The sequence below is a fragment of the Maniola jurtina genome, chromosome 5 (assembly GCF_905333055.1).
Source record: "Maniola jurtina chromosome 5, ilManJurt1.1, whole genome shotgun sequence".
Classification (NCBI taxonomy): Eukaryota; Metazoa; Arthropoda; class Insecta; order Lepidoptera; family Nymphalidae; genus Maniola; species Maniola jurtina.
In genome coordinates this window covers 10979999-10994478 of record NC_060033.1, presented here as the reverse complement: position 1 = coordinate 10994478, position 14480 = coordinate 10979999, and the positions used below count along the sequence as shown (strand labels likewise).

Here is a 14480-nt window from a genome sequence, read left to right as displayed (position 1 = left end):
TGTTCTATGGTAACTATGGTGGAGCTTACTTACATGATGAGAGTGTATGTCGTGGTGGTCGCGGTGGTGTCGCAAGTGCGAGTGTGGCTCGTGGTGTCCGTGGTGGCGAGGTAGCAACTGTTGGGGCGCGTAGTGCTGCGCGTACTCCGGCCCGCCGCTGCCTCCGCTGTATTCCATGCCATGGCTCTGGGGAGAGAAGCTTTACATCAACATCATTATACATTAAAAAAAAATATTTACACAACACGAAATATTTGTTTCAGAAGGCGCCTTAGTTTCAGCACCGATGTTAAAATAGGGCTTCAATTTTGCAGCGTACATGACGACCTTTGTTACAAATTAGGCGAATGCTATTTGGAGCTTGATTTCTGATTAGGAATATTAGGATAACTAATAAAGAACGTAACTTTTCGAAAATAACACCGGTTATGGTTAGGATTTTATCAATCCCACTGTAAAGTAAATTCAAAAGGAAGGGACGTATCTTCCCGTATATTTTGTTGCTATATTTTTATACACAACGATGTCAAAAATCGTCCCATTCCACCCGACAGGAGAAAAAACACGTTATACATGCTAAGACCTTGAGTCGTACCTGTTGTTGGTGATGCGGGCTGGCGGGGTGCGCGGTGGGGGCGAAGGGCGGCGGGAAGTAGGGCGGCTGGAAGTCGGCGAGCGAGGGTTGCGCGCCGCGGAACCCGCCGCCGCTCAGCCCCAGCCCGCCGCCACCGAGCCGCTCCTGGGGACAAAACGATACCGTTCAGTATAGATCCATCAATCAGCCTGTTTGTATCCATTGCTGGACATAGGCCTTCCCAAGAGCGTGCCACCACGCGCGATCCTCCGCCTTCCTCATCCACCCACTTCCCGCTATCTTCTTGAGGTCGTCAGCAGCGGTCCGTTCAGTATAGATCAATGTAATATGAGATGAAGATTAAGGTTGATAGTTTAATAGATCCTACACTAGACAAACTAGGTCTAAAATTATTAAAACTTTTTAAGAAATAAACGCAGCTATCCAATAATTTACTTGATTGACTAGCAAAGAAAACGGTGTAGGTAATCTTGTGTAGTTCGAAACGAAAAACCGGAAAATTCCGAACGTTTCTGGCCAATGAATACTGAACTCATTTTCAAGCAAAATGGCCAAATACTGTGCTAAAATTGAGATTAAAGTTCGTGATTTTGGTCAAAATGGTACTCCTAAATATTATGTGCCTTGGTACAATTACAGTAACGTTTCAGCTCTCATTAAATTTGCACCTCCTGTATTTTATTTCATTTTTTATCTGAACAGTTTTATTTTCCAACTCGTCATTATTTTTATAAGTATGATGAGATAACTAGTCCGCCACCGAGGGATTAAAATAACTAGGTTTTAAATAGTACTGTAGCGCTTTTCATTATAATTTAATAATAACTATTACTATGCCATCATCACTGAAGCTTTTCAATGGACAAGTGTAAATTAAAAATTTATAACACCCCCGACAAGTGAAGGTTACAGTAACTAGAAAAGAGCTGATAACTTTCAAACGGCTGAACCGATTTTCTTGAATTATAGCTAAGAACACTCTCGATCAAGCCACCTTTCGAACAAAAAAAAAAACTAAATTAAAATCGGTTCAATAGTTTAGGAGCTACGATGCCACAGACAGATACACAGATACACACGTCAAACTTATAGCACCCCTCTTTTTGGGTCGGGGGTTAAAAAATAAAAATTACTGAAGAGTAATTAGATCGCGTCTAACGCCTACGAGCGCCAATTAGCTGCACGTGATTGATGTTATTAACTAATTATCCAATCAACAACTTTATTTCTGTGCTCATACTGTTTTTGATCATTTGGCTATTGTACTGCACAGATTGAGCGTCAAATTACCTAATGAGTAATAGGGACGGGACGCACCGAGGTATTTTAACGGGTTTAATATTCTGTACACTTCCTATAGTTAGGTAGGTATAGGGGCACTGGTACATGAGCATAATCATGTATTATATATGTTAAATATTATATTTCTAAGCAGATATAATGGTAATCAAGTAGGTACATTACATAGGTATTATAGTTCCTATATTTTGGTTTTTGTTCGAACTTAAGGAAGTTTTCAAATCATTATCCATGGCTTTTATTTGGAGAAGGCTTACCTTCTCCAAATAAAAGCCTTGCTTTCGTGTTGTTTGAGATAAGGTTGTCTACAATAATGTTTTCATAAGATTTGTTAAATAAATAATAAAGCTAACTTATGAAGAACTTAAATTATCGTCATTAAACTATATTGGGTAATTCTGAGAGATTACAATTTTATACAAAAAAATGATAACTTTTAGGTAGGTACCTAGTTGGTGTAAAGCTAAGTTAAATATCTTTCCAAAGTTCCATCTAGATTCTAGATACATATTATAATACTAGCTGTGCCCGCGACTTCGTTCGCGTGGAATACGCGGCTCTCAGCGCGCTTTATATAGCCACGGTCGCTCAGGCGCGAGGCGTGTTCGCCGTGATTGTTTAAAATGACATAACTTTTTTATTTATGAACCGATTGACATGAAATAAACACTAAATACTAAGTGAAGCTTACTACAATATATTAGTGAAAACCGTATCTAAATCGAATAAGCCGTTTCTGATATTAGCGTGCACAAACACACAGACAAACAGACAAACAGACAAAAAAAAATAATTACAATTTCGGGTTCGGCATCGATATAATAACAACCCCTGCTACTTTTTTTTATATATTTCCATTGTACAGACACCACTTTTCTACAATTTTATTATATGTATAGATGGAGCTCGGAATCAGTTTGGAAGTCATAAGTCCTTATAAAATGTAAGTTAAGTTTGATTGATGACAATATAAGCTCAAAACTAATAATATCAATTATTACTGAATTACATTATAATCACATAAAATAATGTAATTACTTGCGCACGCGATGTTTGGATTATACTCCTATATTCGAACATCTCACATTTTTATTACAAGTGCATATTTTCTTCTAATTTAATTGCGTTGTTTAGGTGTAATATCTTTCACATTAGCCGAATAAGCTTAACCATATTAGGAAGAGATTGAGCTAAAGTAAGGTAGGTATGATGAAGTTAGAGTTCTACTTATAATATATTCCTTTCCACATTCTATCTAAGTAAGTATTAGAACTTTTTAAAATACCTTTTAGCTACTATTTGACTTTGCCTCTATTTAACCTTTAACGGCAAGCGGCGCAAGTATGCCTCTCTTATTGAGAGTTACATTTTTGTTCCGTTTGCCGTGGAGAGGAGACCCTGGGGCCATGGAGTCTTAGTGCAAAAAAATTTTTACGAGACATTTCACCGCGTTTAATAGCCTCATCGGGTGACAGAAGGGCTGGCTGATTTTTTGCGCAACGGATCAGCCTGGCTGTCCAACGCGGAAATGCAGCCAGTATCTTGGCACGATTCCACGCGGGCATGATTTGTATAGTAATTAGATAAGGCTAGCTTTAAGTTTTATTGTAATATTTTCATTAAAAAAAAAAAAAAAACCTTGAGAAACTTTTATTTAAATCATCGATTAATAGTTTGTGAATACTACGATACCTATTAGGTATGTTTGAATGCGCGTACATTTAAGTAATTTATGGCTAGAAAATAAATAATTAAAATGAAATTTATGGATTCTCTACATTGATTATTTCAATAACCTACTATTTGTTTCAAGTAGCCACCTAGTTCATCAATAAAACTGTGTGAAAGGTAGGTATATAAAAATATAATTAAGTATTTGAGGCGATATGATTATCTACAACCCACGCAATGAAGCTATGCTCACACTTGTGTCATTTTCGGATTTCGTGAACCGTATTTTCGTCGCGAAGGTATAGACTTTTGTTATTAAATGACTAAAATATGGAAGAGTGGCGTTTTAGCAAAACATGTGCAGGACCTGAAGTAAGGAACCGAAAAAATTATTTCAAGATGGCGAAATTTATTTTTCCTTAAAATATATTATAAATATAATATAATATTGAAGCGACTAGAAGTTAGGAACTACAAGACGTATGCAGTTGTCCAAAGCGGTCCATTTTAGATAGCCGCGCACCCGCGCGCTTAGTGGTTTTGTTGTTATAGCGGCAATATTATTATGCATTTTGTGAAAATTTCAACTGTCTACCTTACAGTTCACGAGATATACCGCTGATAGACGAACGGACGGTCAACGGACAGTGGGGGAACCCTAAAAATGATGAATAACAAATTCGAAAACAGTCTTTGGCCGAGTGTATCATTATCGCTCGAACGCAAAGTACGTGTATACCTATGTAGTACCTAGGTTGATCTATGCGTCCCCTAACGATATGACAGAATTAGGATGTTCGCGACGAACGAAGATACAGCTACGATTTGCCAGAACGATACAAATGTGGATACAACCTTATGTAGTGCTCTCTATGCTGTTAAAAAAAGTAGCTCGCAATTTAAAAAAGATTTATGCTCTCAATCATCAACGCTTTAATTTATATTTGACCTAGCATTAAGTGTAATAAACAAAGTATCGAATTTAGATCGATTGCCAAATATCCAGTTGTGGACACTTTTTTCAAGACAGACTTGCGACAAAACAATCTTGATTTATCTTTAAAACAATTTATTTATACGTTTCTTAATTTGCAATTTATATTTTTTACATAATTTATGCATGGTTATAAATATTAGATAAGTATTTCATCCAAATAGGTAGGTTCTCAATTATTCCTAGTCGTTATATTTTTTATGAGTGTAACATATTTATTTTCATACTGTTGTGTAAAAATCTTAGTAAAATAATAATAAAGTAGTTTGTTTCCTGAGTAAGTACCTACGTAGGGGAAGGTACTTGGAGGTAGGAGTAAAATATAATACAAAGCATTTGAGATAATAAAGTTATTTATGAGCTGAGTTTTTTCCCATTTTGTTTTATATTACCACAACGCATTTTCCTAATTTCCCATTTTCCCTTTCTTCTCATCTAGATAGCATTAATATTAAATATGCTAAATAAATGATAACAATATTGGTAGGTATCAAATTAAAGTCTAGGTTTCAAGTTTTTAAATTATATGGTTTTAAAAAAAACAACTTTTTTTGAAAAATTCCATGTAGTAGGTTGGTCGAAGTCGATTTGCTTGCTCGCGAGTGTATAGTTAGTGGCTAAAAATGTTTGCGTCACACCACAGTTTATCTTACGCTCAAGTTGATTCTGTCTCAAGTTTGCGTCTCTATTAATTACTGTCGATCCAGTTTTTTATATAATTTATGCGATGGCCACCGGATGTACGGTGAAAACTAAGAACGCTGTGACATTGCGGTGAGATTTGTTGCCGAAATATCAATGAGATGTTGATTGGATATTTTAATATTCTTGACAGATGACCATATTAAAGAAGATATTATATCCTTTTTTTGTCGACTACGTTTTTTTTAATTCATAGACTAGCGCTTGGCTGCAATCTGACCTGCTAACAAGAGATGATGCAGCCTAAGATGGAGCGTGCTTGCCTATAGAAGATGCCTATTGACTCTGGCTTGAAGGGACCCATATTAAAAGTGGACGGGAAAACTGATGCCGGAAGGGTGTTCTATATCCTAGCGGTTCGGATTAGAAACGAGGAAGCAAATCGCTTCGTACGTATCTGAGGAATTTCAACTACGTTCAGATGTAGACCTTGACGATGCCTTGCGATACGATGGTAGAAAGGTCAAGGAGGTAGGTACCAGATCAAAAAGCTCTTGTGCACACTCTCCGAAATATTATATCATGTATCGTCCAAGTCGCTGGCATCAGCTAGTTTACCTACTTGCCTATACAGTACATTACATAGGTATGTGATTTGTTAATCATTATAATAACCTGAAAATGTAGTAGTTATACTTAGTAGGTAATGTTGATGCTTTAAAACTGAACTTGTATTTTATGCGACAGGTCTCAATTATTTTTTTCATTTTCTAAAACGTACTTTAATTCAAACTAGAGCACTTACACAACTAGTGTTTAATGACTTGTGTCCAAAACTTTTGGAAATTATGATCTTTCAATCGTAGATTGCTTAGCTAATTAATATAATCACTTGCACTGTAATAAACTACTTAGTAAATTGCCATCTGAGTGAGTTTATCCACCGTTTTTATGGTCGAATAAATTAGAGCCAATAATCTAGGTTTATTAAAGCATTTATTGACAAAATCTATATATCGTCACTGCTCATGCGAAATCCGCTATTTATTTTTTAAGTATTTTCTTTTGAGATGTCACTTTGTTTGGTTTTAAAAGGCCTGTGTAGTAGAAACCCGCACTTTAGCACTTGTGGTAGCTTCAAGAGATAATCCTTTTAGCTAGGTGATTGTGATCTAAAAACAAAGCATATTTTTTCAATTTTAAGTTTAAAAGAGTCTCCTGAAAACTTGTGATTTTCCACATAGCGGAATTTTCATTTTATCGGCAGTTCGCGGGTAGTAGTCGGGTTTTAGTGCAGTTTAACTTTATCTTGTGTTATACTTTGAGGTACAGAACCCTAAAAATATTTTATTTTAAAGGTAATTAATTCTTCATGTTTAGATCACTCGTAGAGCTACCGCAGTTGCGATTGTACGTCTACGAAAATTGCGTAGCATACCATGATACTACGAGTATATCTTTGTAAGAAATATAATAATTAAGGTAAGTACGTTACATATGCGTAGGTACATAAGCAAAGACATAAAGTTTCCTCATAGAACTCCAGCTCAAGTATGAGTAACTAGCTTTTATACTTTCGCGTTATGTATCTTCTTTCTTATTCAGTAACGAGAACGGATTTCATACACCAAGTAGGGAATAAGACGTACCTATCTTTAGTAAATACTAAATATAATATCATTGGTAGCATCTATAGACATCTATACACAACGCTCAATCACACAATCAACTACTGGACTCAATCATGACAGCTGACAGGTACTTAGTTTAGATTCATATAATCGATAATTAACATTTGATCTAAGATGACGCAAACTTGCAGCTGAATGCGCATCGCACACCCGCACAGTTGAGTCTGCTCATGTGGTTGTCGTTTTTTTACCCAATTACCTTAATTCACCATAGCTCCTAAACTACTGAGCCGATTTAGATGAATCGATTCGTTATTATGGTCCGAGTGACATGGGTTACATTTTATCCTGGAAATCAAAGAGTTCCCTTGAGATAGTTAAAAATTAATTCCATGCAAGTGAAGTCGTGGACACCGGCTAGTTTATATGTAATAAGTTAGTATTTTTATAAGTTGTTTTGTCATAATTAGAATAGTGTTAACAAAACCAAAATATCGTCAAAATGTTTGATGTGACACCTAATTTACAGAAGTCTATCCATCAAAAATAGGTAGGTATAATATTACAACAAGTGTAAATTATAAAATTTATAACACCCCCGACGATCCAAAGTATTTGAGTTTTCCAAAACATCATTTTCAAATAAATAATTATGTATTTAGGCAACGTCCATCTTGACAGCTTGACATTTGTCAATTGACATAATATTAAGAACCTAAAGGTTATCTAACCTTCTTTTCAACAAGAAAACTAGAAAAGAGCTGATAACTCTTAAACGGCTGAACCAATTTTTTTGGATTATAGCTAAGAACACTCTCGATCAAGCCACCTTTCAAACAAAAAAAACTAAATTAAAATCGGTTCATTCGTTTAGGCGCTACGATGCCACAGACAGATACACAGATACACAGATACACAGATACACAGATACACAGATACACAGATACACAGATACACAGACACACAGATACACAGATACACACGTCAAACTTATAACACCCCTCTTTTTGGGTCGGGGGTTAAAAACGACTGTGCTTGCTTAACAGGGCTCTCTCCGTCACTCGCTTCATACAATCGTAGTTCCAATTTCATTTGAATATTAAGCAACCAAAGTCCATGAAATTTTGCAGACATATTCTAGAAACTAATATCTGTGTCTGTGGTGTTTTAGATTTTTCTAAAAATATGTAATTTTAAAATTACAGGGGCTCAAAGATTTGTATGCAAATTTTTAGGACCGCGTAACTTTGAAACCGAATATTTTAACAGAAATCTGGAAAACCACAGACATAGATATTAGTTTCTAGAATTTGTCTGCAAAATTTCATGGACTTTGGTTGCTTAATATTCAAATGAAATTGGAACTACGTTTGTATGAAGCGAGTGACGGAGAGAGCCCTCTTAATATTACGTAAGTATCGCAATCATTTTGTAATTGATCGCTACTTAATTACCAAGTAGGTATGGGCTTATTCGAACCGGAAAATTATCTAATTTTCAATTAAATAGGCTAATTGTACTACTTTATTTGAATCACCACCTATCAAGAATTATATGATGATGTTCAAAAATACAAAAGTTAGTACACGTATTCAAAGATATGATTTTGACGCGTTATTGTTTAAAATATTACTCTCGCATCTCTCATAGATACCGATACTATAATAACTAGTGGATTCAATAGTGATTGAAGTTCTATCGATATTCCACAAGCCATTTCGTTTACTGTTATTCATCTATACTTTTAAATCAATCAATCAATCGGAGGAATGCGTAATAGGTGTATCTCTATTACAATGCAATATAAATTGATCGGTATGTACGTCTCATTAACATACGAAATGGGCCAAGACCATTCGTTAGCGGTGTGTAAATCGCTGTTCTGTGATAAAGTAATGATGTCTACATTTAATTTATGATAGCTTATTACTTACTCTATAATTGTGTGTATGATACAGCATTATTTCATAGGTGTTAACGAAAATCATAGTACAAATAGAAATAACTATTATTTAGGTACGTGGGCGCGCGGACCACTAAACGGCCCTTGTAACTTGCTTGTTACTTGGAGTAACTTGGGGAGATTTATTTAATTGAATGAATTGTTTTATTACTTAACTAGATGATGCCAAACACTTTATCCCGTGAATATAGATTTTTAAAAATCCCGCAGAACTTTTCTGGTGTAAAAAGTAGCCTATGTGTCAATTCAAGGTTTAAGATATCTCCATTCAGCCAAATCGGTTTAGTCATTGTGGCATGAAGGAATTTAAATAGGTAACAAACATCCAAACTTTCAGATGAATAATTGCGCTTGATCAGTCAGCAATAATTTTGAATTATATGGAGATAATCAACTATACATATAGGTATTTAAAAGGAAAAGCTGACTGACTGATTAACTGACTGACTGACTGATCTTTCAACGCACAGCTCAAACCACCTTACGGATCAGGTTGTTTGGCATGCAGATAGCAATTATCACGTAAACATTTGCTGAGGAAAGATTTTTGAAAATTCAACCTAAGGGGGTAAAATGGGGCTTCAAAATCTGTGTAATCCACGCGGATGAAGTCGCGGGCATAAGCTAGTAAAGTAAATAAGCGATGGTTCAGAAGTCGGTCCTCTTTTGGATGAATCGGCGGTTCGATCCTGGGCACGCACCTCTAACGTTTAGGATATATTATGTGCGTTTTAAGCAACTAAATATCACCTTAACGGTGAAGGAAATCATCGCGAGAAAACCTGCATGCCTGTGATTTCTTTGTAATGTTCTCAAAAGTGTGTGAAGTCTGCCAGTTCCCACTTGTCCAACGTGGTACACTATGACCAAACCCTTCTCATTCTGAGAGGAGACTCGTACTCAGTAGTGAGCCGTCGCGCGTCGATGGATTCTAAATATGAGGATTATTTCTGTTCAGCCATATTGTTTTACCGGTTATCCAAAGGGAGCAAGTCACAGTAAATACAAATAGAAATAATGAACCGCGAATGGTGCTTGATAGGCCAAACAATAATGTCAAGATGGTGCTCAAATCATTAAGCAAGTATTGACACCTTCTTCAAAATGTGATCGCCCACATTGTACTGTACCTATCTCATTTACATCAGACACTAGCTAAGTTTAACATTAATTGAACATTTTAAAAACCAACAGTAATTTATACAATTCGACTGTAAAAAGAGCTTTTGTAAATATAAAGCGCTATGTCATCTCTAAATAGGATTTCTAACAAAAAAACTATTCTCTTTAACAATAAACAGTATTTACGAATAGTTGGGCATGCTACTGGCTAACTCCAGCTATTCTGTCTAGACACTAGATTATTCAGGTACCTACTTTGAAACATTTATATAGGTTACGGAGGCTTATTCAGTTCCTAATGTAATGCTGTTGTTACAGGTATAAAGTGAAACCAAAGTCCATACTCCATACTATAGGCAATCTCCTTTAAACATTAATTAATTTCTTCTATCTTCAATTAACTAGCACCGGTGAAAAAAAAATCGAGTTTCTACTCCTGAATTTCTAGCGACATTACAGATTTTAATATTATTTTAGTGGCAATTTTTAATAGAAAACCTTTTTCTAATTTTAAAATAGTTTAAAGATAAGATTTTATGTATTAGGTAGGTACAAATACCTTTAAGAACTGTTTTATGTTGGCAAACAACTTTATTGGCTTGGCGAATTTAAATTGTTTAAAAAAAGCCGTGTTTGATACCGTTAAGGACTATTCAGTGTTAAATGATTTACAAAAAATCTCTAATTAAGTTGATTTGATCAATTCATCAATATTTGAATTTATAAACTGTTTGCTAATTTATGGGATCGTTTACAAACAAATAGCCGATAGTGATTTCGGATGTTTAAAGTAGGTACCTACGAGTGTTTTATTTAATCTTTTGACAATTTTGGATTTTTTTTATTTAACTTTTTATTTCGAATGTCTGTTTCAGTATTGGTGCCATTTTGCTGCCAATTTGGAGGTGCATTATGGAAGATACAGGACAGGACATTCAATATTATACAGAACTGACCAACGGTGGGCGTCTATTGGTAGATAGATAGACTGACAAAGTATAATACACATAAATCAATCCATGGTGGTGCCAATAAAGAGTTTATCCCGTCGCATCGTTGGATTTTTTTACAGATTTTCCGAGATTAGACCAATATTTTTTCTGAAAAGTATAAGTTAGTCGATACTTAATTGTAAAATTTAAAGGCAATAAATTACTACCTGCACCTCAATCACGCTGGATAGATCCACGTACGCCACCGCCACTGTTTTGATATCACTTCACTAAAAAAATACCGTTTTTTTACTCACTATATGCACACGCTTAGCCACTATCACACCTGATGGGAAGTGATGATGAAGTGGTGATTTACCTTTTACACTCAAAATTATACTAATACTATTTTGTTACACACTTTGTTTGTTTTGTTGTACATTGTTTTGTTCCGCAATACATTTAGGTAAGGACCAGCATAGAATAAGAAAACTTTATAGGTCTATAAGTAGGTAGGTAGATATGTAACAAGAGATCGATAAAAAAAACAGTATAACATACAATTTGTATTCGAATATTCGATAATTACTGGCCCCTTAAAAGGCGGACGATTCCAGCAACGATCAGTAAGTGATTACTTTTTAAATTGCCACCTTTCGAGCAACTGCAAGGCGCGCGTCGACCTACTCTACCGGACTACTACCGGATTTGATTTTATTAACAACAATTTACTCTCATTGAACCATCGATTAAATAATACCGCATTTTAATAAACGTGTTCACTAAATTCCAGTAAAAAAACTTTGAACAGTAAAATACAACCGTATTGCGTCACGCGCGCATAATTACCTAAGGCTAAGTACTTGTAAACAAAAAAAATATTTTTTTAAATTATAATTTCATATGTAAGTATATATTTTAGCAGGCAGGGCTGGTAACTTTAAACTGAAAAACCAAAATACCTACCTAAATATTGAAAGTTCAATTTCCAGTTCTCGAAATCCTAGTTAATATCTCAACGATTTTTCTGTACCTAAAAAGGAAGAAGGAACCCATCTAGGATTACTTTGTTGTCTGTCCATCTAACCGCCTGTCCGTCGTGTCTGTCAAGAAACCTAGGATAGGTACTTCCCATTAACCTAGAATCACGAAATTTTGCAGATAGGTACTTAGGTCTTATAGCACAAGTAAAGGAAAAATCCAAAAACTATGAATTCACAAAAAGAAAATTTAAAATATGTGTTCATGAAAAAAATTAATTTACTAAATCGCATATAGATGGCGCAGGCTGTCATTAACTTTCAGTGTTCTACATAAAAGTATTAGATAGGTATATCTTATACGATGGTACGGAACCCCTTCGTGTATGAGCCCGACTCGCACTTGACCGTTTTTTTACATAATCCAGAGTACATTTCCAATGGTTTTACCGACAATAATAGCCCAATTTTCACAAAAAATTCGGCAATGTCTTTTACTAATGCAAATTCCATGCTAATATTATATCGACAGCTTTATTTATCGATATCAGTAATTAGACGTCGGAACATCTCTAATGTTTATTGAAATTTTATTCGGTATGTAAATAACGTCATAAAATTGATTCTGCGCGGTTATTAGAGCCATTAATCTAGAATAGAGAATAAAAAATAATTTATATTAAAACAGTTTAGGCGTCGCTTTACTGTGGCTCGGATGGAAGGTTTTATTGTGTTCATTAAGCTATATTTCTTATAATTGACTTTTTTATTGTGATTACTCGGTTACTATACCGTTACAATTCGCGGGTGATTGAAGATTAATAGATAAGGCATCTATTATCATATTATACATATAATAAAAGAATGTTTAATAACTGGCTTTGTTCTATCTGAATATAAACTGAGATTTTCTTCAATTAATCATGCTAAGCCAATCGTGCATCTATTTAGAATTATAAAAATTTTCATCCAGATTATGAATCATAACACTAGGTAGCTATGCTAATTTTATTGTATTTTTAACCCCCGACCCAAAAAGAGGGATATTATAAGTTTGACGTGTGTATCTGTGTATCTGTCTGTGGCATCGTAGCTCCTAAACTGATGAACCAATTTTAATTTAGTTTTTTTGTTTGAAAGGTGGCTTTGATCGAGAGTGTTCTTAGCTATAATCCAAGAAAATCGGTTCAGCCGTTTGAAAGTTATCAGCTCTTTTCTAGTTATTACTGCACTTGTTTAGTTTTATGTACTTACTTACTTATTCGTACCTACTGACATAGCGTTTTTGATTAGGTACGTATATTTATAAAACAATGGTTCCTGATTATAATCCTAATTTTTATAGTATCATAATATAATATTTTTACGTACAATACAGAAAATAATCGTAGAGTTTACGTAATTTTTTCAGTAGGTAAGCTCCTATATCTGTGATATCGGTTTATATCGCAATTTTTATGCTAACGACGCCCAGTTTATGTTTTCTTTACGTTTGCCAATAATTTTATTATTTTATTTTACATTAACGGTAGCCGCGCGTTAATTTTCATGTTTACGTTAATTTCCACTACGTACGACCTTGCAGCGATCGCGCGCGACGCGTGCTCAGTGCCGACTGCCGAGGGCGGTCCGCCCTGAGGGTATGGGCTTACTACGAGAACTCGAGTGACCCTCTTTTTATTGGTGTTACTATTTGACTTATTATGAATTAGCTGATGCCTGTGATTTAGTTCCTGTGGATATAAGTTTCTTTAAAAATCTCCTCAGAACTCATTAATTTTCCGGGATAAAAAGTAGCCTATGTGTTAATCCAGGATATAATCTATTTCCATTCCAAATTTCAGCAAAATCTGTCCAGTAGTTTTTGTGTGAAACTTTCGCCTCTATAATATTAATGTGATATTTTTCTTAAGAGTTTTTTTAAATATAAGGTAGGTATGCGTTTGACTGCAATCACACAAAATAGGTGATGATGCAGCCAGTGGTAAAGCGCGCCTACCTAGAAGACATACTCTTCTTTTAAATATTCCAATATTGGAAACATGAACCCGGAAGGGCATTCTACTCGTATAGTACGTTGTAGCAGTGCGTATAGAAACGAGGAAGGGATTTCAACTATGTAAGGGTGCAGAGCTTTATGATGACGCTCGGTCCTAGTTAAGTCATAAGTGTATCATTGTTTTATATTTTGCAGTGTTAAGTGACTATTGGTTCTAATCACTATCGAGTTGCAATCGAGAACAATTATTAGGGCCAAACCCTACCCTGAGGCGATCGCTAATTAATAGGCAGTGCGAACGCACTCCGATTGGTGATCATTGAAGTGTGCAATGAACTTTACGTACAATAAACCTCGATTATATGGAATACTTCTTGCAATATAACCCTTAACGTGAAAGACGTAAGTACTAGTAAATGCGGGGTTGTACGCGAAAATGCGAGTGAAGATGTGCGCTTGACCAAGCGGAAAATTAATGCTAACAAAGTGGCTGCTGTTACTTGTTACATGCACATGTATGTACCTAATCGTACTTATATGAGTAATAGTGAAGAAAGTAATTAAATGACAGAATTGTTATATTTTAAGGATATTCTTATAAGTGTAGTCACACAGAAATCCTAATAATAAGTGCCTTATAATTACTAATTCT

General features: G+C 35.1%; 1 protein-coding gene across 3 annotated transcripts in view; it reads right to left on the bottom strand.

Annotated features, from left to right (window-relative positions):
* The window catches only part of LOC123865246 (transcription factor AP-2-epsilon), an 80279-nt gene that overhangs the window by 16282 nt on the left and 49517 nt on the right, over positions 1-14480 (bottom strand). For all 3 annotated transcript variants that reach the window (XR_006795945.1, XM_045906189.1, XM_045906190.1), the window contains 2 exons: positions 596-739; positions 34-186 (listed from right to left, as the gene is read on the bottom strand). Coding sequence is in view for 2 of the 3 variants with exons in the window: in XM_045906189.1 (XP_045762145.1) it covers positions 34-186; positions 596-739 (297 nt within the window). In the remaining variant the exon portion in view is untranslated. The remainder of the gene's footprint in view (positions 1-33; positions 187-595; positions 740-14480) is intronic.